This window comes from Tachysurus vachellii, chromosome 14 (assembly GCF_030014155.1).
Source record: "Tachysurus vachellii isolate PV-2020 chromosome 14, HZAU_Pvac_v1, whole genome shotgun sequence".
In the NCBI taxonomy this organism is placed as follows: Eukaryota; Metazoa; Chordata; class Actinopteri; order Siluriformes; family Bagridae; genus Tachysurus; species Tachysurus vachellii.
The window spans coordinates 2021265-2049261 of NC_083473.1; the positions used below are offsets into that span (position 1 = coordinate 2021265).

Below are 27997 nucleotides of genomic sequence, written 5' to 3' on the forward strand. Positions count from 1 at the left end.
AGTATATTATTATTATTATTATTATTATTAATAATATTTTCTTTCTTTTTTTTTCTTTTCTTTCAATTTTATATTTAGTTTAGTTTGGTTGTTGTTGTTTAGGTGGAGGCTTTAAATAAGCCCTTCGGGTTTTTTGCCTCTCCCTGCACAATATATGGATTATATTTTATTTATTTATTCTTATTGTACATATTTTTGTATTTGTTCAAATAAATAAATAAATAAATATGTGTATCTCTGACTATAACCAGATTAAACATGATTAATGTCTCTGGTCATTAAGGTCTCTCCTGTCTTTTGTCTCCTCTCCATATTAGCTGAAGTTCTACCAGTGTGGACGAGTCTGTGACTGCTGTGTGTGAACGTTTCAGAAGATCAGTAGTTGCACAACAGAATACTCAGACAGACTTTTCTTCATTCTGATGTTTAATATGTGACAGTAACAGAAGCTCTCGAGCTACACGACACAGACATACATCATTTGGGACCGAAGCTGAAGGAACACTCGTTCATAATTTTGGTATCATTACGTAACTCACTTCTAAATGAATAAAATCTAAACATTTTGTATAAGAGCTTAAACAGATCAAACCGCCTCGCTGGCTTCGACAAGCTTGCTAGGATTTCATGAGGGATTGTAAAGACTCCAGTTATCTTGCATGTCTCTGGAACTGCTGGGCCATCTGGGAGGCAGCAGGCTGAGTTAAATGACATTATAGCTCAGTAATGTGATTTAACACAGCATGAAGTTTCATCCTTTTGTGTCCTCATCTCTCGTCGTCTGCTAGGCCACATGGTACGGATGGGTTTTAGAGACGAGGAGAAACATTTAGTTGTTCAAAAGTTGGTCAAAACACCAGTAAAGTCCATGATGGGTGGAAAGTGACTGCAGACATTTTAAATAAATAATAAAACATTTTACATAAATAATATTACATTCAATCCTTTACAAGATGTGACCTGATGATCAGTGAGAGCCAGCACTGATTTCACAGTAACATACGACGCAGTGATGACCAGAGCCGATCTGCCCTATACGCTCACTACGCAAGTTGTGTAGGGCCCCGCAAATTACGCAAGGCCCCGCCTCCCCCTGCCTCATTTTACAGCGCGTGTTAAAGGTGGGGTCTCCGATTTTTGAGAAATGCTTCAGAAAACTGAGTCGGGCCGAAAAATAAACAAAATTCAAAACAAACGTGTAGCCATTAAGCAGAAAGGGGCGGGGCTTAATATGGGCGGAGAGAGTGTTCAGTGCGCATGTGTGACATTAGCAGAAAGCGGTTTTAACATTGACATGGAGGATAAAAACAAAGAAAGAAAGCAAAGAAAGGCTTACGATAAGGTAAGAAGTAGGACGTGTTAATATAGGATCAGCTTTCCAGCGCTGGAGAGAACTGAAGGAGCAGGAAGTTGGCACATATTCACAGATTGGAGTTTCCTGAGTCAATAACTCCTGAGCTAAACACTGTTACTACACAAATAACACCTCTTTTCTATCGTAGTAATGTAGAGACGCAGCTACAACCGTGTTTTGTGTAGTAACAGTAAAGTTAAGTTGATGTGATTCTGTTTCTAGTCTCTATCTGACTAGCTAAATTAGCTGTGCAGTGCTGCCTGTCCAAGTGTAAATGTGTGGCAAATGGTTTACATGGCTCACGGGTCAGGTAGGAGGGCCCCTATCAGAATTTTGCTTAGGGCCCCAGGGAGGTCAGGATCGGCTCTGGTGATGACACTGTGGGAATGATCAAATCCCCACGTGATTTTATTTTGCTGCAGCAAAAGGGGGGAGCCTGTGTCACGGGGAGCCTGTGTCTCAGGCATCATCGGGCATCAAGGCAGGATACACCCTGGACAGAGTGCCAACCCATCGCAGGGCACACGCACACACTCTCATTCACTCACGCAATCACACACTATGGTCAATTTTCCAGAGATGCCAATCAACCTACCATGCATGTCTTTGGACCGGGGGAGGAAACCGGAGTACCTGGAGGAAACCCCTGAGGCACGGGGAGAACATGCAAACTCCACACACACAAGGAGGCAGGAATCGAACCCCAACCCTGGAGGTGTGAGGCGAACATGCTAACCACTAAGCCACCGTGCCCCCCTGTGAGTAGTATTACTTTTGTCAAAGTATTTACTGATGTAAATAGTTTTGAAGAAGAGGCTGAACACCCAGCCTCACTGTAGACATGACATGACCAAGAAAGCACTGAATGGTCTCATGCGACAGTACCTGAGCGAACCATGTTTTTTCCACCATGCCTATTTCAGACAAATGGTGTGGAGTACCTCAAGTAGTAAAGGCTACAACGTGGGACAGAGGCTACAATGTCTCTTACAAAACCCCACAGTTATGGAACAGTTTAAGTTCAAGTCCAGGCTTAACTTCTTCTTCTTAGGTAACAGAGCAGATCTGGAGGGTTCATGTGCATAAAGTGTTTGGTTAACTGGTATGTCTGGATGCTGTCGCCTGACCATTCAGGTTTGCTGACTGTTTAGCGGTTGGACACTTTGTCCCAGGAAGAATTCATGTCCGTATCACCTTCTTTATCTCCCTACCAGTTATGCTGTTATAGCTATTCTTGCCAGCATCCCTGGCTGCACTTTGTACATAACGTGGTAGCTCAAGTGGATAAGGATCACAAACAATTAGCACTGCTAACCCTTAGCACTGCCACATCCAGCGTGACCAATTTTGGAATGCTTCTCTTTTTCTACTCATCCTGGGGGATCCAGAGATTGATAGATAGAGGGAAGAGAGACTTCGATGAGCTTCCCAGCTGTCCTCACTATATGCTGTGATATCTTCTTGCAATCTGAAACTCCCAAACCAGGCAGTGATGCAGCTGCTCAGGATGCTCTCAGTGGTCCATCTGTTGAACGGGGCCAGGATGGGGAAGGACATGGGCTTTCCTCAGCCTTTATAGGAAGCTGCTGGGCTTTCTTGGTGATGGAGCCGGCGTTGTGTGACCAGGTGAAGTTTTCCGCCAGATAAACACCAAGGAATTTGGTACTCTTGACAATCTCCTTAGGGAGATTTTTCCTTGTGCCTGAGGTAAGGACATGGCTAAGATTCAAGTTGTTTGGGCAGAGATCCAGGTCCCTGGGGTGTTCCAAGCCTACCACTCTGTGTAATAGCTCATTGTTGTGAATTAGACTTGTTTTTTCTTTTTCCTTTATACTTCATTTCCCACAATCCTCTGCAGATTGCATCACCGTTTTTCAGTGCACTTCATTACCCATAATTCTCCGCCGAGGTCTATAAATAGACCTCATTTCCTTCCTTTGTTCTTTTGTATTGGTGAGGTGTGGGCCTGAAGAAGGGCACTCAACCATGTGTGTTTGAATCCCTTCCATTAGATGAGTCATGTAAGCTATGTATTGTATTGTTTACTTGAATCTGAGGGGTTGTATACTTGTCATTAGTTGGTTTACAGATATTATGTTTGATGTTGTATGACGTCCACCCTTATTATTATTTGCGAGCTTGATTTCTCTGTTGTATTTTTTGTAGTGACCAGAACACCATCTTTACCATCCTGTGTATCCTGTGTATTCTGCTTATCCTGTGAAACCTGTGTACTGTGCATCCAGTTTTATTGTCAACAAGAATAAATAAGAGCAAAGGCATTAAGTTGTTCTGTGTTTTAACAAGACACACCACCGAGTTCTACATGTCCACTGAACCTTTTATACTTTTAACATCTGTTATCCATCACTCATAATTGTTTACATTGGTTCGGCCGACAGTCCCCGACGGCCCTCCCCATTTAACCGTTCATAAGCTACTACACAGAATGGAAGACTGGAGACAAAGAGGAATTGAAGTCCTTAGCAAGTGCTCTCAAGAAACTGATGCATGGCCTCCAATGCCTTGATCATGCCTGCGGCCAATGGTGCAGCCTCCGCTGACCTGCTCACATCTGAGGATGATGGTGCGGCATCTCATGACCTGCTCATGCATGAGGCTATTGGGCCAGCAATACCCACTCTAGGAAGAACATTGTTGACACTGCTGGATTTAGACTAGTATGCTCCTTGTCTGCTCCCAAACTCCTCTTGAATGGACAATGCATTCCTCTGGAACTTGGGTGCTCCCATTGTTGACACTGCTGGATTTTGACTAGTATGCTCCAAAGTAAAGACCAATTCTTGCTGGTTAATATCTCTCTCAAGCACCCTCCCTGCACGACCCAGGGGTGAGACGCAGATACTATATCAGTATACTTAACCAATCTTAGCAGCAGTACAGCAAAGCACTGGATTGGTTTGTAATGGTTCACGCTATGTTTGTTCATTCCAAGCAGTTATTACCGTATAACTATATGTCTATTAAAGGTGAGGTGCACGATGTGTGAGAAATGCTTCAGAAAACTGAGTCGGGCCGACAAACAAAACAAACGTGTAGCCAATTAGCAGAAAGGGGCGTGTCTTGTCAATATGCGGCAGAGAGAGTGTTCAGTACGCATGTCTGACATTAGCATAAAGGGGCGGGTCTTGTCAATATGGGCGGAGTGTTCAGTGCGCATGTGTGACATTAGCAGAAAGCGACTGAAACCTTGACATGGCGGATAAAAACGAAAAAAGCGAAAAAAGGCTTACGATAAGGCAAGAAGTAGGACCCGTGTTAATATAGGATCAGCTTTCCAGTGCTGGAGAGAACTGAACGTCTTCTGCGTGAAACGGAGCTAAACCTTTCACGCTACAACACACAGTACTACAAAAACACATTTGTATTACCATAGTATTACTCATTGTGTTTATTTATTGATAAAAATATCCCCTCGGTCAGCTGCCCCAGCAGGTTCCGCCATAATAGTTGCCTGGGTTACATATGTATGTGTGGGCGGAGCTATCAAAACAGGGGTGACACCCATTTGGGTTAGGGGCATGTTTGTTTTGGTGATTTCAAATGTCAACATTGTCTTTCAGAGATCGTGCACCTTTAATCAGTTGCTCACGTAGGCCCTTGCAGTTTCCTGACAATATTTTGCACTGAAACTAATCTGTGAGATAATGTTCAGAAAACTGTACCAAAGGATTAATCACATGACAGAAAGTGAGAAACGAACACAAACAGACGGAAAATTAGATCAAACTGAGGTCACAAGAACATTTGTAGATAGGAAATAGGATATTATTCAATTTCCTCCACAAGGTCAAGTAACACTACTGAATCTGGTCTTTTGATTACACTTATTTTACTATTACAGTTTTTTCCTATTATTATTTTTTCTCTGACATCCTAATTCAGTCACAGCTGCTTGCTCATTTTATGGGTTTCTTGTTTTTTCTTTAATTTTGATCAAATTACCACAATGTTTTCACTCCTGGTTTACAGATCACTTCAAACATTTTTTGTCGAGTTTTGTTTTTGCTTTCAGACTTGTTTTGCACTTAAACACTTCCTGCAACAGCACTTCAGCTTCAAAGGTTGTGGTTTCCTATCAGTAATATGCTACCACAAACTGCTGCTTAGGTATATCTGATTACCATTAAAACAGTTCTAAACACAAAACAATCCCAAAGACAGTTTTCATTTAGAACTGATACAGCACTACAGCAGAGTAACTAATGCCAATTTCAGCTTGATTTGCATAGTTTACTGCAAATATTTTGACATTTAAGGCAAAAGAAATGCAGCCTAAAAATGGAACTCGGCCTCGGACGGTCTACGCAGAGCCGTAAGCCATAAACAAACACCTCAGCTAACCTCACCTCAGAAGACTGGCACTGGTATTCATCAAAAATCAAAACAATTAAAATCATCATAAACATAAACATCAAAAAAAATATTGAAAATCCAGCATAAATGTTTATTTCAGTTTAGTTAATGCAAACATTTACACACTTTGGAGAAAAAGATTTGTAAAAGATTGATAAAGTAAGTCAAGTAATTGTTGGATAACAGATGTTAAAAGTATCCAAGGTTCAGTGGACATGTAGAACTTGGTGGTGTGTCTGGTTAAAACACGGAACAACTTAATCCCTTTGCTCTCATTTATTCTTATTGACAATAAGGCTTGATGCACAGTACACAGGTCCCACAGGATAAATGGAATGCATAAGAGACACAGGATGAGCAGGAGAGATGGTAAAGATGATAAGGATGCTAAAGATGCTAAAGATGTTTTTCTGGTCACTACAAACAATATAACAAAGAAAATCAGGCTCACAAACAATAATAAAGATGAAATCATACAACATCAAATATAATATCTATAACCCTACTAATGACAAATATACAACTCATCAAATTCAATGAAACAATACAATACAAAACTTACATAACTCATCTTATGGAAAGGATTCAAACACATGGTTGAGTGCCCATCTTCAGGCCCACACCTCCCCAATATAAAGGAACAAAGGAAGGAAATGAGGTCTATTTGTAGACCTCAGCTGAGGATTATGGGTAATGAAGTGCACTAGAAAAATGGTGATGCAGTCTGCAGAGGATTCTGGGAAATGTAGTATAAAGCAAAAAAAAAGAAAAACAAGTCTAATTCACAACAGCCGCCCCCAAATACAGTAATGTATTTGCTATTAATCATCTATTTTAGGTAATGGAATCAACTTGGCAACTGGGCGTACATAAGTTTTATCATTGATGTTAATCTCAGCAACTCTAACACGTCCATCCTGACTGGGTAGAAGACGTACTACCTTGCCAACAGGCCATGATGCTCGTGGAAGTTGAGGATCAATAACCAAGACGACAACAGAATCATTTAAATTAGGCTGTTCCCTATTCCATTTTTAACGAAGTTGCTGACCTGGCAAATAATAATGAATAAAGGATGTCCAAAACTGGTCAGCAAGAACTTGGCTGTGATGCCAAGATCTATGGCCTAGGAACTCTGTGTTGGCATAGATCACCTGTGGTAGAGAAGAGTCCCGCCGCCCCATGAGGAGAAGATTTGGGGTGATGGGATCAAAATCTGAAATGTTAGATGAGGCATAACCAAGTGGTTTTGAATTTAACACCCCTTCAATTTCTATCAGAACTGTCCGTAAGACTTCCTCTGATATGGTTTGACTGCCAAGTACCACTCGCAGAGCGGTTTTTATTGAACGGATCTCTCTCTCCCATGATCCTCCAAAATGAGGGGCTTGTGGCGGATTAAACTTAAATTTAATCTGCTGATTTTCCAATTTAAGTTGTAATTCAGTGGTAAGGTTATGGAAAACTTCCTTCAATTCTCTTGCAGCACCACAGAAATTACTACCTTGGTCACTAAGAATTTCATAGGGCTTACCTCTCCTAGATATAAAGCGACGAAGTGCCATTAGGAAACTGTCCGCATCTAAACTAGTTAGCAAGTCAATATGTAGACACCGAGTGGTCTGGCATTTGAAGAGGATGCCCCATCTTTTTTCTGTCCTACGATCAACCTTAACATGGAAGGGGCCAAAACAATCCATTCCAGTGGACCAGAATGGAGGTTTACACAACTGGAGCTTAGAGGAGGGGAGATCTGACATTTGAGGTATAGTTGGTTTAGCTCTCCACTTCTTACATTCCAAACAAGACCACTGATGTTTCTTTATAGCTTGTCTCCCTTTAATTATCCAATAGTTACGCCGAAGTTCTGAAAAAACTCTCTCTGGGCCAGGATGGAAAAGTTTATCATCACAATCTTTGATAATTAGCTGGGACAGAGGGTGTTTAGGGTCAAGAACCACTGGATGAACAATTCCTGGTTCAATATCCTTTACCCGTCTTAGCCTGCCACCCACTAAAATAAGTCCTGTTTCTTCATTCAGTTCTGGGGAAAGGGTAAGAAGGCGGCTTTGGGATTCAACAGGTTTACAGGTTTCAAGCACCGGTACTCAGAGGGGAAACTTCGTTGTTGCGCTTGTTTTAGAAGTAAGGTTTCAACAGAGGAACTATCAAAGGAGTCTGGATTGTGGTGTCGCAGGAGTTCAGTTGTTGCAGACTTCAATTCTGACCATGACTTAAAATGACCTGGGTCTGGAAGCACAAGATCTTCTGACTGAGTTAACCCACAAAAAAGTGGTTTACGGAGCTCCAGATCAGGACTAACAGGACTGGATACTAGATTTGATGGCCACTCATGCAGTGGACGTTTCAGGAACATTGGGCCTTGTCGCCATCTATGGTCAGGCTTGGCTAGCTCAACTACCTCTAGTAATGTCGTCTGCTGGGTTCTGCCCAGATGGAATGTATCTCCAAGAGGAAGGATCTGTGAGTTCCAGAATTTCCGTAACTCTATTGGCTACAAAAACTTTGTATCGACAGGAGGAAGAATGCAGCCAAGACAAAACGGTTGTCGAATCTGACCATAAAACAGTACGTGTCAAAGGGAGAGTCAATTCGGTGTGCAGGAGTTTTGAAAGTTGAGCACCTGTTAGAGCAGCACAAAGATCTAGGCGGGGAATGGATATTTGCCTTTTTGGGGCAACTCGAGAGCTTGCCATGATAAAGGAAGTTTGTACCACACTCTTATTGGTTTCCATTCGCAAATAGGCTACTGAGCCATATGCATTCTCTGAGGCGTCGGAAAAAATATGTAACTCCCTGGACGTGATTTGTTCTGAGGGTAATATTGAATAGCAACGGGGAAGTTTGATCAAAGACAAATCAGAAAGCTCAGTTTCCCAAGCCGTCCAGGCTTTTTGGATAGAATCTGGCATAAGGGGATCATCCCAGTCTCTGGGTTTCATCCAAAGCTGTTGTATAATGACTTTAGCTCTGGTTGTGAAGGGAATTATGTATCCAAGTGGGTCATATTGACTTGCAAGAGCTTTGTAAATATTACGCATAGTTATCGGTTTGCATTCTACCATTCTAGATATATATCCTAATGAATCAGAAGGACAATGCCAACTCAGACCCAAAGCTCCTTCTTTTGGGTCTAAACGATCTTGATTGATCCATAGTTCAGCATTCTCGGCTCTGGCTTCAGATGGTAGGTGTCGGACCACATCAGGCTGGTTACTTGCAAACTGTCTGATTTCGAATCCCCCACTCATAAGTAAGGAACGCATTCGATCTAGTTGACTCTTTGCAGCTTGCACATCTAGGAAACTCTCTAGACAGTTGTCAACATAGAATGACTGCAATATAGAATTCAGGATATCTTCATAACCTTCTTGATGATCATGGACATGCCTTTGTAAGGCATATGTTGCGCAACATGGACTACATACTGTACCAAAAGGCAAAACTTGCCATTCGTAGATGTCAGGTGGATTTGACTTCTGCATATTGCGCCACAAGAAACGTAGGAGAGGGCGATCCTCTGGTAGTAACCTGATTTGGTGAAACATAGATTTTATATCACCACTAATTGCCACTGGATACTGACTGAACCGGAGTAAAACGCCGAGTAAGGAGGGACCTAATTGTGGGCCAGGAAGTAGCTGGCTGTTCAGTGACATGCCTTTATATTGATAGGAACAGTTAAATACTATTCGTGGTTTTCCATTGTGCTCCACAATATGATGGGGTTCCACTTTTGAGATGTACCCAGACATTTCCAGCTTGGTAATTTCTTGATTATACACAAAGGCGGCTTTAGGGTTTCTTTCAAGACGCCTCTCTATCCATCGGAGAGAAAAAATAACCGCATTTGTTGAAGCTTTTAGCCTTACGGCATAGGCAGCACGCAGTAAAGGAGTAGCATATCTTTGCACACCATCCACATCGACTCTTTTTGTCTTAGAGGCCAAAAAATCCATAGCTGCTTGGTCTTGTTTAGATCTAGCGACGACTTTCTCATTTTTAAAAGGGAGGATATCCACTTGCCATAATTTCTCCACATCGTGGCGAAGTTCATCTAGAGGATTGGTCATGGTAAAGAGACACTCCATCTCATCCCTATTAGGAATTGATATTGGACCTTGAAGTACCCAACCTAACCTAGTCTGGATGGCGGCTGGAGATTTAGGAGGTCCTAAGTACACCTGGTCAATTGGATTTATCAGATGCGGGTAGTCTGCCCCAATAAGGATAAGTGGTTGAACATTGGCAAATGCAGGAAGAGGCAAATCTCGAAGATGCCTGAATCGACTCTGTAAAGTCTCTACAGGGTATGACTGTTTAGAAAGGCCTAATCTGCTGGCAGAAAAGGCGTTGGAAATGGTATACCTCTTGTTTGGGTTGTCAGTGGAGGATATTTCAAAGGTTGCAGAAAAGCCCTCAAGTGCTATAGTGTCTTGACGTACAGTTCGAACGACTAAGGATTCAGTTATCCCATCAAGGCCTAGGGCTTCAGATGCTTGAGACAATAACATAGTACGTTCTGATCCATCATCTAAGATAGCATAGGTTTGCAAGGATCTACCTTTATAGTGGAGAAGCACTTCAACAACTTTTAGAAGTACCTTGCCAGGACCTCCAAGACGACTAAGATAGAATGTACCTTTATCCTGTTCACGACAGTTGACTCCATGAAGTATACCAAGATGTTTTCCATTACATTGTGGACAAGGTTTTTTCAGATCACAGTCAGCAGCTAGATGGTCAAGTCCACATCAACATCTTCTGTTTTCTCTTATCCATACACTCTTGCCAGTGTCTTCTAATGTTTTAAAGGTAGGACATATGCCAATGAAATGCTCATGGCTGGAACAATATGCACATAGATACTTAAGTTCTGGAATTGCTTATTAATGGATCTTCGTACAACGTGATTGCTGTTAGCTCCATACAAAACTGTTTGAGTGTTAATGTGAGTCTTTGGTTGAAGTTTCATTTGAGTTGATTTTGGGAAGTCACTGACTTGATCAGCCATTGATTGACATTCAGCCTCTTCTTGAAGCCAGGCAGAAAAGTTCATCAAATTATAGCTTTGACCCTTCAGGACTGTACGGGCATAACGGGCAAAATTGGTCACCTGTTCTGCGGGCAGTTTACAGAGCAGTTGCTGTACATGAGAAGCACAGGATAATTCAGATTTGGCTTGGTCTTGGCCCAGAGATTGAAGCATGCCAACCAGAGCTCGAACTTTTAGTGCAAAGCTACTAAATGCTCTGGAGTCGCCTTGTCGCACTCTGGGAAGAGCTAGAATGTCTTCGATTTTTCTCAAGACTAATTGGTGAGGTTGTCCATATTTCTGCTGTAGTGCCCAAAGAGCCATACTACTATATATGGTTGTGGGTCATTAGCATAAGCTAAAGCTAAATCACGAGCAGGAGAGAATTTTAGGTGGTCTAACAGAATATGGTACTTGTAATGTTCTGAATCATGAGGTGACAACAGATTTGTCAAAGCCAACTGCAGCATTGCAAATTCCTGTGGGTCATCATTAACCAAAAAAGGGAAGGAAGGCCCTTGAACACGAGAAGCAGGATAAGGGGGAACTGGGTAAGGTGTATAATATGGCTGGGGATATGAATAAGGGTAACGTAATAAAGCTGCAGTTGACTGAGTAGTAGGGGCAGTTGGTGGGATATAAGGAACAGTTTGCTGTACAGTGAAATTCCCTGATGGACTGACTGACTGAAGTTGAATATGAGAACTTATATTAGCTGAGGATGGATTAGGGATTGGTAAAGTAGTGTTTGATGGTCCTATTGGCTGTGAATACTGAGAAACAGCATACTGAAGCAGAGCAGGTAACTGTGCTGTTGTTACTTGGGGAAATGAATGAGTATGAACTAACGGCTGGGAGAAAGAGCCACCTGGTACATGCAAAGTTTGTTGTGGTGAACCACTATGATGTACCTGAGGAGTCTGCACTTGAGGGGATGGACAGTTTGACGGACTTGGAACCATTATAGGCTGCATCATGCTACCTGATTGTGGTTGATGTGTATCGATTATATTGGTATGTTGAGGTGGACTACGTAGCAGTGAGGAAGGAGGAAGAGGCAAAGAACTGGGCCTACTCAGTGAAAGTGGCATAGGGGCAGTTGAAGAATTACCACATTCATGTGCAGGTTTCTGTTCAGCCTTCTTAATACATGCACACAATTCTTGAACAATAGTTGTATTGGCAAATGTATTATCAACATCATTCTCATTGTAAACATCATAATCATCATCAAAAGACTCAGATAGCTCAGAATGTTTAGAAGAAACTACTAAATGTGACATTTTAGACATAATCTCGCCAAGCATACCCTTCAGTCCCAGTATTTCTTCTTTAACATCCATATCGCATAAATCATTTCGAGACTGTTCGTGCTGCATGGATGATGAACATGGATTCTCCATTTGTATCTGGTGATGATCACTTACAACTGGTGTTCGTGAGGGAGGGGGAAGAGGAGCACGTTCTCGTATCATGTAGTCCGCATAGCGAGCGGGAGGCCTTCTCATTCTTTGGCTGCGCCGTACTGCAGATCTTGCATGATAATCCATTTCCACCAAATTACTACTATCCGGCTCGAAGGACCATTTGTTGGATAACAGATGTTAAAAGTATCCAAGGTTCAGTGGACATGTAGAACTTGGTGGTGTGTCTGGTTAAAACACGGAACAACTTAATCCCTTTGCACTCATTTATTCTTATTGACAATAAGGCTTGATGCACAGTACACAGGTCCCACAGGATAAATGGAATGCATAAGAGACACAGGATGAGCAGGAGAGATGGTAAAGATGATAAGGATGCTAATGATGCTAAAGATGCTAAAGATGTTTTTCTGGTCACTACAAACAATATAACAAAGAAAATCAGGCTCACAAACAATAATAAAGATGAAATCATACAACATCAAATATAATATCTATAACCCTACTAATGACAAATATACAACTCATCAAATTCAATGAAACAATACAATACAAAACTTACATAACTCATCTTATGGAAAGGATTCAAACACATGGTTGAGTGCCCATCTTCAGGCCCACACCTCCCCAATATAAAGGAACAAAGGAAGGAAATGAGGTCTATTTGTAGACCTCAGCTGAGGATTATGGGTAATGAAGTGCACTAGAAAAATGGTGATGCAGTCTGCAGAGGATTCTGGGAAATGTAGTATAAAGCAAGTATAAAGCAAGTCTAATTCACAACAGTAATTCCATTCAGTTAGTTCATCCAGCCAAATTATCATCAGCATGACGTTCTTCAACATGACGTTGTACTCATGTGCTTCATCAATGTTGCCATCTTCTTCAGCCATTTTTCTCCTTTATTCCCATTTATTTGGTTGTTTCTGTCAAATAGCCATGAGTTTTTCTTTCAGAGCTATTTTCAATGTTTGTATTTTGGACTTCAGATGATCCTCCACATGCTTCTTCTTTGACTTCTTTTGTGGATGTATGAATGCGGCACTCCACTGGCTATAGACCTTTTTCTTGGCTGATTGCTCATCTGTGTAGTTCTTATCAGTATTTGGACTGGGAGACACTGTGAGGTAAACAGGAGCTGAGGGCAATTTCCTTTCACGATGGAAGTTTGAATTGCTAATCTTGGATCCATAAATTTCTAATCTCAGTTTCTTTGACTGGTTGCGTTGTCCATCGTGTCCTTGTCCCATGATGATTGGTCTCTTTTGCTTATGGGGTAATGCATTCTTGCGTTTAAGTGTCCCACTGCCCCTTGGCATTTGAGCAGGACTACCTACTTTTGTTTTGAGGGAAAGCGGATCAGCGAATGTCTTTCTGATAGGAAAGTTACCGCTTTGTTTGCTATCATCGCTACACTGGCCACCATTCCTAGATGTAGACCTGTGGTCACTTGGATGTTTGAAGGTCCGAATATTTTTAATAACAATATCAGGGCTGAATCTGATATCTTCTGCATCAGGAACTCCATCAGTTTTGGGGGATTTTATATCATCCAAAGGCGAATTAATTGATCGAGATGCTATTAGTGATGAAGCCATAGTGATGTTGCTGTTCTTGGTGCCTGCTGTTCCACGGTGTGGGTCTCGAGCAGTTGGTGGACTAGACATTTGTGTCTGTTCCTCTGGATTAGAATCTCTCATCACATCAGATCCGTTAGGTTTTTGGGTGGATATGACAGATGCGATCATGCTGCCACACTCTGGGCTTACAGATGCACTTGGGTGTTTAATTGGTTTACTAGACTGTGGAGTAAGACTTTGTCTCTGGTTGTCCGTATTAAGTACCTCCTCCATTGGGGTGAGCAAAGTTTCATCTTCATCAAAATGAAGTACTGGTGTCTCATTCCAGCAACTTGGGCAGAAGTGGTCACTGCCATCTCCTAAGCCAATCATGTGAGAGCAAGTGAATTTGAACTCATCTTGTGGTTTTCCATTGACTGACTGGTTTTGTGTGACCAAACCCTTTCTTTCCTTTCTGTGGCATATCTGAGGAGGCTCTGTCTTCTTGTCCCTTTCAAAACAATCAGCGAAGATTTTTCTAGCTTCCTCAGATGAGAGAAGGATGATTTCAGGTAAGTCATCTGTATTGTCAGAAACATCCGCCTCTTCAAATACATCACTGTTTGTTACACATTCATTAGAACCGCTTGCAAGTGATTGCTCGTTGCATGCCTGCATGTTATATTTGACCGTATCTATTTCATCATCAATTTGCTGATTGAACTGTTTTTTTGATATTCTTTGCATCCCAGAGAGTTTAGTGGGTGTTCGACGTACACAACCTTTCTCAACAATCATCTTGTCTTTCTTGCAATCAGCAGTTGGAAATATCATTGAAGAATGTTCAGGATTCCTGATGTGATCTTCAGGAATGTTATCTGTTGTGGTCTTTGGTATATCTTTAGGAACATTCACACACACATCTTCAGGATTGTCTGTACCGGTCTGGGCTACACTGTCTACAACATTCACAACACTTTCAGACACTGACTGTGAAACCTTCTTGAACCATGTGAGGTTACTGTCTGAAATGGGTTCCTCAAGAACATTATCCACATTGGCTGGTTGTCCATCCACATTCAGCCAGGAGGATTTAAAGCCCTCAGATGGTATCGTGGTTTCATTTGTCAGGGTTTGGGGACAATTTTCCAGCATTTTTATGTGTTTAGGTAAAACCACTGAAGACTGAAGAACCAGAGAATGCATTTCTTTTACACACAATTTAGATAAACTTTTAAATACATCCTTTAATCCTACTAAATGGGCCAGGTTTTTCTTGTCCCCGTTATAAAACAGATCTAAAATGCTCTTTACAACATCCGTTATCATCGATTTGTCTCTCTCTGCTGGTTTGGCCTCTAAAGAGTTCACCAAATCCTTCAGTTCCTGCAAGGTATATTCAACCACAGGAACTGTGGACAAATCAAATACAGTGTCTTCAGAAGACGATTCGAGTTGTTGGACATCACTTTGTTCTACTGAAACTTTTGCTGTTGAATCGACAGAGTGAACAGAATCTTGACGTTTGTTAGAGATTTGGGTTGTAGACAAAGGGTCATTTTCACACTGAGTAATCTCACAGCTTTGAGAGCCTGATGTTGGATCTTTATCAGATGTAGGCATTTCAGCGATTGCTCCAAGTCTTGGTAATGAACTTGGTAAAGATGGTACCTGAGGCAGATTAAAGATCGCATTTGGTACGTTTGTCTCCTTCTCCACGTTCTTACTCTCCTCAAAACGATTCTTAGCACTATTTGTTTTCAAGACAGGCCTGAAATTAGTGCTTGTAGTAACATCATTCTGGGGTCCATGACTACAAGCCTGCTGATAAATGGGTGGAAAGACAGCTACTACCTTGTTCACTTGAACTGGGCCGAGCTGTGAATTTACCAGCTTTTGGGACACAGCTGGGTCTATGCAGGACTCCATCTTGTCATTTCTCTTTGTCCAATTAGTCCTCTCGTTCTGCTTTGGCGGTTGTGGATCTGCAAGATGACTAATTGCATTCCCCCTTGAAATACCAGATTCTTTAGCAGGTTCCTTCTGCTTCTGACCTTGCCTTGCCTTGTCTTGTCTGTAGTTTTCTGCAGTGGTGATGAATCTCACCGTATGGTCATGTGTAGATTGCTGGGATCCACTTTTGCTCTTAGCAGAATGGGAGACAACACTGGAGGAGTTCTGACTGTCATTATTTTGCACTAAAAGATTTACCAGAAGACCATGAGAGTAATGAGCAGATCCTGAACCTGAAGTGGAAGATGATGTGTGACTGGTGGAAGAGCTAATAGAGGTTATGTCCTGGGAGTTTGCAGTCATTCCACTCACTGTGCTTGATTGTAGAACTTGTGGATGTGTTCTGCTCGGAATAGCAGTAAATGTTGCAAAGTTTGTCTTGCTGTGATGGCCAGAAATATTTGTGGTCTGAGACTGGATACTGTCTTTAGGTAAGATGGGTACAAATCGGTTCAGACTTTGCTTAACTTGGGCAGAATTCACATGCCTGTTTGGCAGATGTGGGGTTTTTCTTGAACTTTGCTTTAACTCAAGGTAACCATTATGTTCTCTGGATGGTAAAGGTTGGCATAATGGTTTTTGAACCTGACTCTGACTCTTCTGACAGCCGTTAATTATAAACGCTGAAGGCTGCAGTGAATTCACTGGTATATGTGATGCAGCAGGTACATGTGCTACAGAGCTGGGTGTTTCATTGTGTTGTCCTACTACACACGTTTGTCCTTGATTCATGATAGTTGTCAGTGCTGTTTGATTAATCTGAGCATTTAAAGATGCCTCCTGTGACTGAGCTGCAGGCTGGTGTGTAGCATGTACTCCATAGTGTCTGTTTAAAGGGTGGTGCCGAGGTGGAATTAAACCTTTCCTACAAGAACAATTTTTAAATACACAATTTGTATTGCTACAAGTACATCTGATACTTTGCATGGAGTGCAGGTCCTTGTAATTCCTCTGATAAGTGGTATTTAAGACCGGTGGATCACAGTTAAGGTTTACACTAAGGGTTCTTTCTTGTCCTGCCTTTAAAGATGCATGGGGTATAATATGTGATGGAGGATTACTGCCAGAAGCTGGAGATTTGTAAAGCATCTGATTGTGGAATCCATTGTTCCACATCTGTGGAGTCCAGTTTGGGTGCAAATTAGCTGATCTTGATATAGGCTCAGAGAAAGCATGGGGATTGCTTAATCTGACAGATTGTTGATCATATCCCATCTTCGGTGTTGGGCAGAATGGCCTGCTACAGACAGTCTGGGGTGGATAAGGCAGCCTGCTCTGTATGACAGGTGGAGTCCATGTACTCATTTCCATTCTGGCAGGTGATCTTATTCTTATCTGGACACTGGAAGATCTGAAAGAATAAGAAATAAATACAGTGGGCAAATACAACATATTCACAAAATACATAATAATAAATACTTATGCATTATATACCAACCTAATAATCTAGGACTCTTACTGAATTTGGAATTAATTTAGTTTCAATGCCATTTTAAATCTTTATGCCTACATTAATTATAATATCATCAACTAGGGGTGGGCGGAATGACCAAAAATCTGTTTCACGGAATAAGTTATTTTTTTTCACGGTAGCAGTATATATCACTGAATAATAATTTTTCAGGTAAATCAACAAAAGGAATGTGCTTAATATATTAAATACCACTTTAACACTTTAAAAATAAAGAATAGGCTTTCGCGTCTTATTTTATTAATTTTTCTTTTATTTAGCATTAGTAGTGAATGAGACTCTCAACTTTTAAATCAACTTCACCATAACAATAAATAGGCCCCATTTTTAGAGTTTAAAGAGAACAGCCTTTTTATTAATATCAGAACAGATTATTAATACTTTCTCAAAGCAATTAAATAAATTAAACTTCAGTAACAGAAAACAAATTTTGCAGAAAGTATAAAAATGTAAACATTTGAGGAAAATGTCAGAATCTAAACACTTGTTCTAAAAACAAAATACTGAATGTAAACACTTCTGAGGCTCAAAAAATTCTGACTGTAAACACTTCCTGAAAATAAGAAATTTAAACTCTTTTTGAAACATTTAAAAAATCTAATGAATATATAAACACTTCAATAAATTAAACACAATAAATAAAAAATTCTGTCAAACAAAACAATTACAAATTGTGTGCAAGAAAAACAAGTTGGTCAACTCTCAGGTTTTAGTGCTGATCTGCGGCATGTGACAATATTCCCACTTGTGCTGAAAGCACGCTCAGATGGAGCACTTGTGATAGATATTTTTTTATAAAACAAGTTACTCGTGCTAGCATGGCTAACGGTTACATTCGTGTGACACAGTTTGCAAATCACATTTGTCTGCTCTTTGTCAGCTTTTATAAACCCGAACCACATCCATACCACTGATGTCGCGCCTCGTTTCACAACAAGTTCCTCCTCCTGCTCGGGATTGGTTTGTGGGATTTCTTTATCAGCATGCATGTCTTTCTCCATGTTTTTCTTCTTATCTACGCTTATGTGCCGCTTCTCAATCGTTCTCAGATTCAGGCGTGCTACACGTGAGGTTAACCACGCCCACTAATTTAAATTTCACAGTATGCACGGAATAGAAAAACCTGTAACGGTAGACATTTTATTCCGCAGAAACGGAATATACCGTCATACCGCCCAGCCCTATCATTAACTATTACCTTTATTAATAAAAGTAACCTCTCAAATGACCAATCACATGGGCCATAATGTCAGTATTATATTATATTCCCATTATATTATATTTTGCACTATTACACTAGACTTGCACATTTTTATGAACAGCAGATATGTTAATCCCTATGCACTGCTCTTCTCTTTTTTTCTACCCATGCTGAGACACCCAGACATTGTACCAGCTCGATGAAGTTTTTGGACCTCCGCTGAGATGAGGCCTACTCTGTGAGAATCCTGAGACATCTACAGACCTACCAGCTCCAGTTAGACTCTACTAAGAGGAGATCTGAACTTCATGTGATCCTTACACCAATACAACATTTGTCTGACTGTATATTTGTAATCACACCCCCAGTGTCACCCATATGAGGATAGGTTCCACTTGAGTCTGGTTCCTCTCAAGGTTTCTTCCTTTGCCAATCTAAGGGAGTTTTTCCTTGCCAATGCTGCCTGAGTCACCTCAAACTTGCTCATTGGGGATAAATACATATACATACACACACTGTGAACTATACATATTTTTATTTTATTATATTAATTCTTTATACTTCTCCTTATGTTTACCTTCTGCTCTATGTTTATGTTCTGTAAAGCCTCTTTGAGACAATGTCCATTGTAAAAAGCGCTATACAAATAAACTTGAATTGAATTGAATTGAATTGAATTGAATTGAAGTATAACTTGCCTGGTAAAAGAAATGTTTCATGTTTCTAGAAATTTCCCTCTTGTCCAGCATTGTAGTAATAATAATAATAATAATAATAATAATAATAATAATACTTTATTTATAAAGCACTTTTAAAAGTCAAAGCTGAACACAAAGTATTTTTTGTAGTACTGTGTGTTGTACCGTGAAAGGTTTAGCTCCGTTTCACGCGGAAGACGTTCAGTTCTCTCCAGTGCTGGAAAGCTGATCCTATATTAACACGTCCTACTTCTTACCTTATCGTAAGCCTTTCTTTGCTTTCTTTCTTTGTTTTTATCCTCCATGTCAATGTTAAAACCGCTTTCTGCTAAGGTCACACATGCATACGGAACACTCTCTCTGCCCATATTGACAAGACACACCCCGTTATGCTAATGTCACACATGCGCACTGAACACTCTCTCCGCCCATATAGACAAGATACGCCCCTTTATGCTAATGTCACACATGCGCACTGAACACTCTCTCCGCCCATATTGACAAGACACGCCCCTTTATGCTAATGTCACACATGCGCACTGAACACTCTCTCCGCCCATATTGACAAGACACACCCCGTTATGCTAATGTCACACATGCGCACTGAACACTCTCTCCGCCCATATAGACAAGATACGCCCCTTTATGCTAATGTCACACATGCGCACTGAACACTCTCTCCGCCCATATAGACAAGATACGCCCCTTTATGCTAATGTCACACATGCGCACTGAACACTCTCTCCGCCCATATTGACAAGACACGCCCCTTTATGCTAATGTCACACATGCGCACTGAACACTCTCTCCGCCCATATTGACAAGACACACCCCGTTATGCTAATGTCACACATGCGCACTGAACACTCTCTCCGCCCATATAGACAAGATACGCCCCTTTATGCTAATGTCACACATGCGCACTGAACACTCTCTCCGCCCATATTGACAAGACACGCCCCTTTATGCTAATGTCATACATGCGCACTGAACACTCTCTCCGCCCATATAGACAAGACACGCCCCTTTATGCTAATGTCACACATGCGCACTGAACACTCTCTCCGCCCATATTGACAAGACACGCCCCGTTATGCTAATGTCACACATGCGCACTGAACACTCTCTCCGCCCATATAGACAAGATACGCCCCTTTATGCTAATGTCACACATGCGCACTGAACACTCTCTCCGCCCATATTGACAAGACACGCCCCTTTATGCTAATGTCACACATGCGCACTGAACACTCTCTCCGCCCATATAGACAAGACACGCCCCTTTATGCTAATGTCACACATGCGCACTGAACACTCTATCCGCCCATATTGACAAGACACGCCCCTTATGCTCTTTGGCTACACTTTTGTTTGTCGAATAAAAGCATTTTAAACTGAACCCTATAATAGACTGGCAGCTAGTGAACTGAGGCCAAAATTAGTGTTATATGGTCATACTTCCTTGAACCAGTCAAAGACAGTTGAGACAGCGAAGACTGGCTAAGACCAATATAAAGTGCATTATAGTAATCCAGTCAAGATGTAATAAAGGCATGATTTACATTCTCAAATTGTTGCCTGGACACAAGAAGTTTTATTTTTGCCAGGCGCCTTCGGTGAAAAAAGCTGGACTTCACCACTGCACTAATTTGGCTATCCAAAGATCCAGTGTATGATCAGGTTCATGTGTGTCTGAACTATGACAAACCACAGACTGAACCAGATTAAAAGAGTCAATGAGACTTAAAAAGTCCTTAATTAAAGGCTTGTCAGGGCAACACACATGGATATTAAAATCCCCAAGAATAAGAACATGGTCATAGTTGGACATTATCCGTGTCAGAAGATCAGAAAAATCTTTGATAAAGTCCTTATTATATATAGGAGGCCGAAAAATAACAGCTCACAGCCATGTTTCATTCATTCATTCTTTCATTTTCTACCGCTTATCCGAATTACCTCTGGTCACAGGGAGCCTGTGCCTATCTCAGGCGTCATTGGGCATCAAGGCAGGATACACCCTGGACGGAGTGCCAACCCATCACACGGCACACACACACACTCTCATTCACTCACACACTACGGACAATTTTCCAGAGATGCCAATCAACCTACCATGCATGTCTTTGGACCGGTGAAGGAAACCGGAGTACCCGAAGGAAACCCCCGAGGCACGGGGAGAACATGCAAACTCCACATACACAAGGTCGGAGGCAGGAATCGAATCCCCAACCCTGGAGGTGTGAGGCGAATGTGCTAACCGTGCCCCCAGCCATGTTTCAGTTACGCAGAAAAAATCCAATTTGTGTGAAGAGAAAAAATCTCTTAGTACGAAGAGCTAGTGATGTGGCATTTAGCAAGCCAAACCTGGTAGAAGATGGAGCCTGGAGATGTACTCCAGCAGCACGGGGAACCCGGGGCAGGGACTTCAGCTGATGTAGGTTCATTGAGCATAGGAGAGGCCGGGCGACAGGGCCGAAGCACCTCGTTTTCCGGGAAACAAACAACTGGAACCAGTGTAGGAGAAATCGCCTCCAACCTACATTGGCCCAGGCTAGCTCCTGCAATCTGACTATAAGTTTAAACAATAATTCTAAATTAAAGTTCAAAGAAGAAATGATCAGCCAAACTCACGAAGACTGGATTCATACAGCCAAGTCATACAGACAACGCAGGTTCATGCTTTTATTTCAGAGATTTCTAGATGGTATGGCCAAAATTTAGCGAGTTTCAACACTTATCTCATACATAATTTCATTAGATTTATTCTATTCAAAACAGTAATCGTTAACATTAATACTACTACAAATCTCTTGTACAAACAACAACTTCCACTAGTCTCAGTTGTGATACCATCACAATAATCACTAAGTACATTTCTGTTCTGGCTTTTTTTCAGCAGGAAATAAGCTGCTATTCACGTGAAAGAGGAAGCACTTCCTCGATTCTCTGTGCATCCTGCCAAGCCTAAACAAAGTCAACCCCTTTCGCAAATGCTAAAAAGGACTTATGCACGAGCGCATAATTGGATTAATAATTCTGGATTTATGAATAAAAATAAAAAAGAAATAAGCCACCAAATCATCACCTGCAAGAGAGTCAAAAATAATCACAGTACCAAGGAGTCAACAGTTGCAACAGTCAGCCTCATGCTGCCATATAGTACCACTATCAGCCTCCAGCACTAGAGTCAGCAGTTACCACTGTCAGCCCCACAGATTTAAAGTTACCACCACTAGCCCCAGAGTTGACAGTTGCAACTATTAGTCCTAAAGAGTCGACACGAAGCAACCGCAGAACAACAGTACAAACAGAGACGTCACAGCAGGTAACGTGAAGTGATGTGACATACGGCTAAGTACAGTGACCCATACTCAGAATTCGTTCTCTGCATTTAACCCATCCAAAGTGCACACACACAGCAGTGAACACACACACCGTGAACACACACCCGGAGCAGTAGGCAGCCATTTATGGTGCGGCGCCTGGGGAGCAATTGGGGGGGGGGGGGGGGGGGGGATGTTCGGTGCCTTGCTCAAGGGCATCTCAGTCGTGGCCAGCCCGAGACTCGAACCCACAACCTTAAGGTTTAGGAGTCAGACTCTCTAACCATTAGGCCACGACTTCCCCCATCGGTAGTGTTATCTCTGGCTCATAATAACTGGCTACAGGAAGCCTGTAAACCAGAAACTCATCAAAAGTTATCTAATGTTCATGATTCAATAAACTCCAAAACAAAACATGCAAAATAAAATGCAGACCTACAACAGTTTTAGACAAAGAACAGCTGGAGCTGGGTTTGTGCCGTATATTCTGAGTTCCATATTCGGTAACAAGTATAAATGTTATATGGACCTTCTGTAGGAGAAAATCGCCTCCAACCTACATTGGCCCAGACTAGCTCCTGCAATCTGACTATAAGTTTAAACAATAGTTCTAAGTAAAAATTCAAAGAAGAAATGATCAGCCAAACTCACGAAGACTGGATTCATTTGAGGTAGGTTTATTGACAGTCGTATTGACAGCAATCAACCAGCTGGTACCAGGGATACAAGTTTGTCCAGTAGACGATACTTGCACCGAAGCACTGCTGGTCACAGTAAGCTTATATACAGTTCTGACATGCCCCCCTTTTTCGGTACCCTCCCTCGTTATCCAATCATAATACAGCTCACGTACTCAGTTTCACTCGCTTACGGAAAATTACCATTATTTCCAGATGGTCAATGTTTACCTATGCATTAGAACAGTGGTCTTCACTATTTTTTTCATGTGAGCCACACTGATAGGACAAAGTCAATAGGAGAGCCACTTTCACCGCAAAGTATGCCAAGTTATTCAGTCTTAAATAGCTTATCTGCTTAAATACAATGTACAATATTGCAATACAATAATTACTTAAAAATCATTCTTTATTATGCACCTGTCAAGGGTTCGATCCGTGAAGGACAAATAAAAATTCATCTGTCCACTTTTCTTGAAATTTTCTATGCTCATCTTGTATGACTCGCACCTTTCTTTTTTTAGCAGGCGTGGACTCTCCACAACCTCCGTCTCCGGCTTCCTCTCGAGTTGCGGATGATGCATGCTCCCCATCAGTTACCTCTTTTGTCACAGTCACATTGCTTTGTTGCTGTTCATTTTGTGCGCGGGATTGTTTGATAAGAAATCGATCCATTTTTTAGTCCGTGTGTGTTCATTAAACACAAGTTGTTAACTAGCATGAAACACAAACTAGCTTCTGGCAGGCTGCCAAAAACTGGCTATTGCGCAGAACACAGTGAGTCAGTGACGAGTCAAATAATATATATAAATATATATTATTATTTGTAATAGAGCACATTCATTTTTCTATGCTTCCCTGATTGTTTTTAATGTTATTTAAATGAAAAATAAAATTTAACCACATGATCATATCATCGTATTATTTACTGCCATGCGAGCCGCATATTAAAGCTTGGCGAGCTGCAGGAGGCTCGCGAGCCGCGCAATGAGTAACACTGCATTAGGCCAACTAAATTCCCATTAACTTCTAACTGAAGGGCCCCATTCCTAAGGCTCTTAGCTTACAGCCTACATCATCAGGTCATAAAGCTTATAAGTTGGTTTTATGTGCTTTTAGACTTTATTCTCCTTTATGAGGTCTTCTTCAACACAACTCACTTTCTTCATGGGTATGTATGGCTTTCTTTCTTCTATTGTTCTGTATCCTTGCATACGGTGTGCAGTAGCCATTAGTTGATTCATTAACTCAGTGACCAGAGGCTGTACATGCTTACTGAGGCTTTATGAACTTGTGATGTGTTCTAGCTTCAATCTCTGCATGGGTCGCACAACTTTTGGATGAAACCAACCTTTCTACACCATCACCAACTGCTGATCTTCTCACTGAGGTCATTACTCATTATATCCAGGATATGGAGAGTCGTGGCCGGCCCAGTGACACATCTGCTGTTAAGGGGGTCGATGTCTCAACACAGACTGCTACAGTTGTTACCAAGTCTACTCAGACTCCTTCAGCCTCATCCACAAGCACACAAGCTACTCGAGCTTCATAGCGTGTTAACAAGAAGACTCAATATCCTCCTCGTCATGCTGTCAAACCATTTTATATTAAGAAGTGATTCTTTTTGATTTTGAATCTTCTTATTAAAACTTATGCTCAGTTTTGGGCCTTAACATTGTGTGCACATGTGTCCTTTCTGACTTACTGTGTGAGTGTTGGTTTCTGTGTGTCTTAAGCTTTAGGTGTGGTTAATTATTCTCTACCTTTTATGGCCTATGTCTAGGACCTGCTCGCGTCTAATGGCCTGTGCACAATATAACATTTGACTCTTAATGGATGCTTCTTCTCCCCCTCTCACCTTTCCCCTAGTCTGTGGTGTATTTTTCATTATTTTATTAAAAATTCCCACACATCTGTACAGTAAAGTTACGGTGAAGATACTGTGTGTGTGTTCCACAGATAAAGAAGAATTTGTAAAGAGGCTCAATGTTCAATTTTACATAACATTTACTTTGCCTGTATTCTGTATGTAAACTAGCTTAAGTCTCAGTAACTGTAGGAGAAACTTACCTCCAACCTACATCAACCTACATCTTGTTCCTGCAATCTGACTATAAGATTAAACAATAATTCTAAGTTAAAGTTCAAAGAAGAAACGATCATCCAAACTCACGAAGACTGGATTCAGTTGAGGCGGGTTTATAGTCGTATAGACAGCCAGCTGGTACCAGGGATACAAGTTTGTCCAGTAGACACTACTCGGTAACATTTTTCTGATCGTGTATAGACGCCTTTATAAGTTGCCTTGATGGAACCACAGACTAAAGCATTTCCGTGCTAAATATTGTACTGTGGTTTCCTGTTGCTTCACCAGAAGGAACAAAGAAGTATTTAGATCAGTTTAATCAAAATTGCGTATCCCTCATTCTGTATGACGCCATTTTTAAGTCATAAAAATGACTTCTTCTGTATTTGCCAACATATATGAACTTGTTTACTGAAATAGATGTAAAATAGATCTCTTGAACTGGGTTTAATTGTAGTTTCTGAATTGGTAAAACCGAGACCTTTCGTTTCGGTCTAAGACCTTTGGTGACACCCAGAGGAAAGAAAAATCAAACATGAGATCTCCTTCTCAACTCACATCTTTCTCCTAGACAGAAATGAGATCAAGTGAACATCAAACTGAGACATAAGGCTAAGTCTCCTGCTTCTCACATGTTTCTCCTGAGACAAAAAATGACATTCTTTCATGTTTGTTTCCTCTAAAGCTTCATAAGAGATCTCAGCTACATCACTCACTGTGCTCAGATTATTCTCCTTAAACAGAGACACTCACACTCTCACATTTATCTCCTCTAAAGCTTCATAAGAGATCTCAGCTGCATCACTCACTGTGCTCAGATTATTCTCCTTAGATAGAGACACTCACACTCTCACATTTATCTCCTCTAAAGCTTCATAAGAGATCTCAGCTACATCACTCTCTGTGCTCAGATTATTCTCCTTAAACAGAGACACTCACACTCTCACATTTATCTCCTCTAAAGCTTCATAAGAGATCTCGGTAACATCACTCACTGTGCTCAGATTATTCTCCTTAAACAGAGACACTCACACTCTCACATTTGTCTCCTCTAAAGCTTCATAAGAGATCTCAGCTACATCACTCACTGTGCTCAGATTATTCTCCTTAAACAGAGACACTAACACTCTCACATTTATCTCCTCTAAAGCTTCATAAGAGATCTCAGCTACATCACTCACTGTGCTCAGATTATTCTCCTTAGATAGAGACACTCACACTCTCACATTTATCTCCTCTAAAGCTTCATAAGAGATCTCAGCTACATCACCCTCTGTGCTCAGATTATTCTCCTTAGATAGAGACACTCACACTCTCACATTTATCTCCTCTAAAGCTTCATAAGAGATCTCAGCTACATCACTCACTGTGCTCAGATTATTCTCCTTAAACAGAGACACTCACACTCTCACATTTATCTCCTCTAAAGCTTCATAAGAGATCTCGGTAACATCACTCACTGTGCTCAGATTATTCTCCTTAAACAGAGACACTCACACTCTCACATTTATCTCCTCTAAAGCTTCATAAGAGATCTCAGCTACATCACTCACTGTGCTCAGATTATTCTCCTTAAACAGAGACACTAACACTCTCACATTTATCTCCTCTAAAGCTTCATAAGAGATCTCAGCTACATCACTCACTGTGCTCAGATTATTCTCCTTAACCAGAGACACTCACACTCTCACATTTATCTCCTCTAAAGCTTCATAAGAGATCTCAGCTACATCACCCTCTGTGCTCAGATTATTCTCCTTAGATAGAGACACTCACACTCTCACATTTATCTCCTCTAAAGCTTCATAAGAGATCTCAGCTACATCACTCACTGTGCTCAGATTATTCTCCTTAAACAGAGACACTCACACTCTCACATTTATCTCCTCTAAAGCTTCATAAGAGATCTCGGTAACATCACTCACTGTGCTCAGATTATTCTCCTTAAACAGAGACACTCACACTCTCACATTTATCTCCTCTAAAGCTTCATAAGAGATCTCAGCTACATCACTCACTGTGCTCAGATTATTCTCCTTAACCAGAGACACTCACACTCTCACATTTATCTCCTCTAAAGCTTCATAAGAGATCTCAGCTACATCACTCACTGTGCTCAGATTATTCTCCTTAAACAGAGACACTAACACTCTCACATTTATCTCCTCTAAAGCTTCATAAGAGATCTCAGCTACATCACTCACTGTGCTCAGATTATTCTCCTTAACCAGAGACACTCACACTCTCACTCTCTATTTAGGCCTGGTCCTCTCTCGTCCTTGACTGGTGTCGCTCGTCCTTATATGCCTCCAAGCTCCCTCATGAGAGGACTCGAGACCGGTGTGACCCGCAGGTGACGCTCATTCTCAAATCACGCACCGGTCTCACTCGCTCCTCCTACGTCTCTCGCTCGTCTACCTCACCAAAATGTATGATGTAAATGGTTGTTAAACTTAAGAAATTAAAATTTACATATGTGTGTGGTGTAGGAGAAAATCGCCTCCAACCTACATTGGCCCAGACTAGCTCCTGCAATCTGACTATAAGTTTAAACAATAGTTCTAAGTAAAAATTCAAAGAAGAAATGATCAGCCAAACTCACGAAGACTGGATTCAGTTGAGGTACGTTTATTGACAGTCGTATAGACAGCAATCAACCAGCTGGTACCAGGGATACAAGTTTGTCCAGTAGATGATACTTGCAGCGAAGCACTGCTGGTCACAGTGAAGCTTATATACAGTTCTGACATGC

At 41.3% G+C, this 27997-nt stretch overlaps 1 protein-coding gene across 4 annotated transcripts in view; it reads right to left on the reverse strand.

Annotated features, from left to right (window-relative positions):
* Positions 1–412: 412 nt before the first annotated feature.
* LOC132857042 (uncharacterized) overlaps positions 413–27997 on the reverse strand; it is a 52516-nt gene continuing 24931 nt past the window's right edge. The window contains exons 1-4 of one of the 4 annotated variants that reach the window (XR_009649476.1): positions 25333–25456; positions 12774–17134; positions 6294–12628; positions 413–6148 (exon numbers count right to left, since the gene is read on the reverse strand). Coding sequence is in view for 1 of the 4 variants with exons in the window: in XM_060887002.1 (XP_060742985.1) it covers positions 13141–17094 (3954 nt within the window). In the remaining 3 variants the exon portion in view is untranslated. Of the gene's footprint in view, positions 17135–25332; positions 25457–27997 lie in introns of those variants that run through there. The other 3 variants (XR_009649475.1, XR_009649477.1, XM_060887002.1) reach the window with 3 other exon arrangements.